Source organism: Scyliorhinus torazame, chromosome 4, assembly GCF_047496885.1.
Source record: "Scyliorhinus torazame isolate Kashiwa2021f chromosome 4, sScyTor2.1, whole genome shotgun sequence".
Lineage (NCBI taxonomy): Eukaryota > Metazoa > Chordata > Chondrichthyes > Carcharhiniformes > Scyliorhinidae > Scyliorhinus > Scyliorhinus torazame.
Window position 1 is genome coordinate 288,736,130 of NC_092710.1, and position 6,000 is coordinate 288,742,129.

The following is a 6,000-nucleotide window of genomic DNA, read 5'->3' on the forward strand; positions in this document are numbered from 1 at the left end:
CCGACCCGTTAATGGCCCCTGGACTAACCTCCAGATTGATTTTATAGGACCATTGCCCCCTTGTAGGAATGGTTATAAATATGTACTCGTGGTGATAGACACTTTTACCAAATGGGTGGAAGCATTCCCATCCAGACCTAACACAGCAAAGACCACAGCCAAGATTTTAACCCACCACATCTTTACGATGGGGACTCCCCCGCAGCATTGAATCCGACCAAGTTTCCCATTTTACGGGACGTGTCATGAAGAACGGCCTCACGATATTTGGCATTACCCAAAAATTCCACATTGCATACCACCCCCAGTCAAGTGGTATCGTGGAGCGCATGAACCGGACCCTAAAATCCACCCTCAGAAAAATGGTCCAGCAAAACAACACCACTTGGGACTCAGTCCTCCCTTTTGTGCTGATGTTTCTGCGAAATACAGTTTCAGCTTCTACAGGTTACACCCCACACACTCTCATGACCGGACGCCCCATGAAAGGCACAGAATTTTTATTAGGTTTAGATTTGACCAGCCCCGAAGTGACGGCCCTCACACACGAGAAAGCAGTAGAACAATTGGTGGCGAATGTTAAAACGGCTCAGCTAGCAGCCGCAGTGAAATTGGGCACAAGAAAGAAACAGAGCAAGGCTTGTTTCGATAAGACAGTGCATGCAACTGAGTTCAGTGTAGGAGAGCAAGTCATGCTCTCCATATACAACCCCAGCACATTCCTGTCACCAAAGTACTCGGGTCCGTACTCCATTGCAGACAAAGTAAGCCCTTCCGTCTACAAAATAAAGTACCCCAATGGAAAGACTGCGTGGTTCCATATCATCCAGCTGAAGGCATATGGAACACAGTCTAACCACGCACACCACGTCATGCTCGACGCAGTACACCACACCCCGCCCACAGCCAACGTAACCCTACCATACCCAACACATCCAGCCCAGCCACGGACTCAACCTCGACTCCACCCCCAAAACATACACTCCGCCCCGGAACGCCCACAGACTGCAGAACAGCGACTGTGACTCAGACAATAGCCACAGCACACCTCCCTACTATCCCAATGCAACAGGACCGACACCCAGCGATTCTGAGCACGATTCGAGTGATCCCTTCACGATCACTTTCCCAAACAAACCCCACCACCGACCTACAATGACGACCCCGATTCCTTCCCCACAGAACTAGACACCACCTTTTGGCACAGAGATAATTCATACTGACTCGTCCGGAATGACGAGAGCAATCCAAAATCACACCATGCAGCCCGATCAGCCCTGGTACACTTGAGAGTTTGGCATCCGAGAGAAGATGACGACGTTGAGTCTGACTCCCAAAACGAGAACCACTTTGCGACCCTGTTCGCAACCGATAACTGAGGTGTCCAGATGATGTTTTAAAAGGAATCGCTTGGGAGAAAACGGTGTCCTTTCTGATGGAACCTGCAGCATGGTTTATGTTGTTTGGAGTGTTTTGTTAAATGTTGTATGTTCAACCGGAAAAAAAAATTTCCACGGCCCCACGACACCACCCTTCTGACGCCCACTGGCAGTCAGAGAAACTAGTTTGGCCAGGCGCTAGTTCAGCAGAACTAGTTTGTCCACAGAGACTTGTTAAGGTCCCAGACGCCAGTTCAGAGGAACCCGTCTGTCGACGGAAACACAGACCCCCGTTCGTAACTGCTCTTCTGGTTCGAGGAAGGAACCAATACAGCAACCCCCCACGAAGACTACATTTCTTGCCCGTTCTTGTCGGTTGCTCAGGCAGTGGAGAAACGGCTTGGGACCCGCCCTGCCAGGGAACCCCCCCTCTGGTCAGCTACGCTCGGGAAGGGCACACACGGCATTGGTCGCCGTCCTCCCGGTGGACTCCATCCAACTCTTACCCGTCGCGGCCCATACGCACCTCATTTCGGAAAATGTGGTTCAAACAGTTTTGTTTTGTTTCAGGTAACCCTTAGGTTGCCAACCCTCTGCTATTTACATCCTGAAACATTGGGATGATAAACCGCACAGTCCACGAGACGGCTCGCACCGGTTCATTATCTTTATGTGCGTCTTGTCCTGAAATTCGGTTTTTGGCACAAAAAAAAATGAGGGAGTCACACATAGTGACCAATTATAAAGGGAGTAATTGGCACTAAAGGACAGACAGGCTATCGTACGAGATATTAACACAAGGTAGTAACAGACACTATGCTTGATCACACAGAACTCCAGAAGCTCCAGGACCAGAGAAGAGAAAGAAGAAGAACATGAGGACATCCTCTGCATGGCTCATCGTTATAATGGACATTTGGTTGCGCGCGAACGCGAACCCCGACCTCACCTCCCCCAGCAGTTAATGATTCACTTCCCCACAGTACCCAGAGCCCAGTCACAAGCGACACCACACTATCTTGGTGTGACAGGTTTATAACCTGGTACTCTCTGTCCTACGTGATAGAATCCCTAATGCATCGTGCAGACTATTCGTCTGAGAAAATGGAGAAGGAGAGCCTACCGCGCTCGCACCCCGGTATATAGAATAAGATGCCCTATTTTCGGATATGACCAGACCCCCGAACCCCGCGATCTATAATAAAGAGCATTCATTTGCGTTTTGTTGTAAATAAAGAAATGTTCATGAGCAATTGTACAATCCTGAGCTTGATTGCCAAGCCAGGAAAATGTGTATAAAACCGCTATGATTTTGTCTGTATGGTTTAGGAAGGTAGTGTGATGAAATGTTTGATGAGTGTAGTTTATTAAGGATAGTTAGAGGTTCCCATTTTCTTGCTTTGTAATGCATGTCCCTGTTTGACATAGCGCCCCTCAGAATTGTTAGTAAAACATTTTTTGCATAGTTATGGCCAGTGTAGAGGCCAGAGAAGAGTGCTCGCCGGGTCAGGGGATGGAAAGCAATGCAGTTATGTGATCCTTCACGCTTCGCGTTAGGATCACAAAGAGGGAGTGTAGCCACCTGAGTTGGCCAAGTCCCGATTTAAAATGGCGAACGGCAAATGCTGAAGGGAAATTCAGCCAACACAGGCAGAAACCAGCAGGTGCAAGTTTGCGGTGTATTTAACTCTGCAAAGGCCCAGGCAGCATCGATACTAGCAGCCATCTGCATAATAATGTAGCAACCATCTACATACTAATAAGCAATCCCCGGGAACAATAGCAACATTTGGGACAAAAAAAACTAAGCCAGACTCCCCGGCGCCAGCAGGAGCCAACACAAAAGAGGTTAACGGACACCTCAAGACCGCCCATCGATCCCCTGGGGACTATAAAGTTAAGCCCCCAAGTTCAAATCGTTCTTCTTGACCGGGTCACCCAGCAACGCGAACCAACATTGACCGTGACCGGTTCAACTGCCGCCGAGAAATCATAAGTCTTAAGTCAACGCTCGCTACGAGGTAGGCGCTCCTAGCTATCAATCCGTACCAACTTCGAAACCCGCAGAGCAGACTCAGAACCCGAACGAAAGGCCATTTGTTCCCCTGACCTGGTGGGCCAGTGGAGAAGTTAAGTACAGGCCTGTTAGTCGTAGAAGTAGCTTAGACGTAGAATTTGTGCATGAGTAGCGATTACTGTGTATAATAAATGTGCTTTGATTTAAATCTTACTAATCGGTGTATTGAGTTATTGGTCATTACTCGAACTTGAAGCTCGTGGCGGTATCATAAAGATACCTGGCGACTCAAGAGCAAAGGTTATAAAACAGAGCCAAGTGAACCAACCAAAAGTTAGCAACACAGCACTGTACAACAAAACCTTGGATTCATACAGCATCTTTGACACAGTGTAACAGCAAAGACACTTCAGAGGAGAACTACAAATAAACTTGGGCGCTGAGCTGCAGAAGGTTTAGGAGGGTAGATTGGTCAGAGATAGGTATTGGGGTGATGGGGGGTAGCCCAGTTAGCTACATGGCTACCATGTGAATCAGATTAACGCCAATGTTCCAGGTTTGATCCTGGCTCTTTACCCCACCCATGGCAAAAATCTCAGAATATAGTTGTGGTTCCGCCAATAATCAACAATGACCCACCAGGCAGAGAATTCAAGAAGGTATGAAGAAAAACTCCTCTCCCTCTCTTTCAGTTCTAGGAACAGATGTCCAGAGTTTAGGACGACAGCAGAAACCACAATCACCAATGAAGTGATTAAAAATCGGAATGTTAAGAGCCCGGAGTTAATGTATGTATTCAGATTTATTGTGACATGTACTGAGATACAGTGAAAAGTATTATTCTACGTACAGTCCAGGCAGATCGTTCCAAACATGAAAAACATAGGACATATTTTAAAGGGTTGGAGGAGATTATATAATCTTTATTGTCACAAGTAGGCTTACATTAACACTGCAATTAAGTTACTGTGAAAAGCCCCTACTCGCCATATTCCAGCACCTGTTCGGGTACACAGAGGGGGAATTCAGAATGTCCAAATTACCTAACAGCACATCTTTGGACTGTGGGAAGAAACCAGAGCACCCAGAGGAAACCCAGGCAGAATGTGCAGATTCCGCACAGACAGTGACCCAAGCCGTGAATCAAACCTGGGACCCTGGCACTATGAAGCAACAGTGCAAAGCACTGTGCTACCATGCCTCCCAGTGAGAGATAGTAAATAGCCAAAAAAAAACAAATTCCCTCCTGGTCCACATTTTCGTACTTTTCTCTATTCACATACATGTCTCCCCAACCCCCCCCCCCCCCCCCCCCGCCCTTCTTTAAATCTGCTGTCACCCCTCTCCTCAAAGACCATGGCATTAGATTCCCTGAAGACCATGGCATTAGATTCCCTGAAGAGCAGAAACAATCTCTCTGCATCTACCCCATTAAGCCCATTCATAAAGTTGCACCCGTCAATGGAATTACCTCTCATTCCTCTAATCTCCCGAGGGCATAAACACAATTTACTCATCCTCTCAGCTGAGGACAGCCCCCTCACCCCAGGGGCCAGTTTAGTGAACCTTCGCTGTAACCCCCCTCCTCCTCCAAAGTAAGCACATCCTTCCGTCAACATGGGATCAAACAAGGTGTCCCAAGCACTTTCAAGGCGTCGGCAAGGCGGACACCGAGAAACTGTCCACGGTTCCTGCTGTGCCAAGGGGATCAATGAAAGTAAAATCCTGCGGATGTTGGGAATCTGAAACAGAAAATGCCGAGATTGAGGGGGAACCCGCAGCAAATCTGGCGGCGCCTGTGCGGAGAGAGAAGCAGAGTTAACGTCTCCAGTCCAATGTGACTCTTCCTCGGGGTTGGGGTCAATTCGATCGCCCCCCCCCCCTCCTCCCCTCCTCGCCTGACTCACCCTCGGGTAACTCCACGGTCCGTGCCCGCCTCAGGGAACGGGTCAACCGGGTCAGCTGCACGTTCAGCTGCTCCATCGCCCTTTCCATCATCAGCCGCAGCGAATCGGGCGAGAAAAAGGCGCACAGGCCCGGCGACGGCTCTTGGCCCTCCTCCTCCTCCTCCTCCTCCTCCTCCACCACCGCCTCCCCCTTCAGCCGCGTCGCTGCCTCCCGTTGGCCCACATCGCGGCGGGGCGTCGGCCACTCGCCCCCGGCTGGCACCGAGCTTCACACAACAAAGCCGCCCCAACCCCTGGTCGTTAAACCCGTTACCCAGACTGCCCCGGCCTGGCCCGCTTCCGGCCGCAGCGCCGTCTCCGATTGGAGGGCGGTCGGCCGCGTGGCATTCTGGGGGCTGTAGTCAGGTTGCCCCTGGCAGCTTCCTCCTCACTGAGTCACCCGAACTGGAAAGGTCCGCTGCTCCCTTCCCTCCTCTGCCCTCGCCACAGACGCTGTCAGACCGGCTGAGAGTTTCAGGTTTTGCTCGAGGTTCCCGGCCGACAGTTCTCGCTCACCCTCGGTTACTTTATTTTGTTCAGCGGCAGAAGGCCGTGAAATTAAAGATTTTCATTCGCATGGGTTTCAAAAGGAGGGGAGATCTCGCATTCTAACCAGGTCCGCTCTCCTGCCCTCCCGTAACTCACCCTCCACATCACT

General features: G+C 50.0%; 1 protein-coding gene across 3 annotated transcripts in view; it reads right to left on the reverse strand.

Moving 5' to 3' along the window:
- Nucleotides 1–5,473, reverse strand: part of hace1 (HECT domain and ankyrin repeat containing E3 ubiquitin protein ligase 1) — a 119,562-nt gene extending 114,089 nt beyond the window's left edge. The window contains exon 1 of one of the 3 annotated variants that reach the window (XM_072499858.1): nt 5,304–5,473. In XM_072499858.1, the coding sequence (XP_072355959.1) occupies nt 5,304–5,394 (91 nt within the window). In that variant the 5' untranslated portion in view covers nt 5,395–5,473. The remainder of the gene's footprint in view (nt 1–5,303) is intronic. The other 2 variants (XM_072499856.1, XM_072499857.1) reach the window with 2 other exon arrangements.
- Nucleotides 5,474–6,000: the final 527 nt, after the last annotated feature.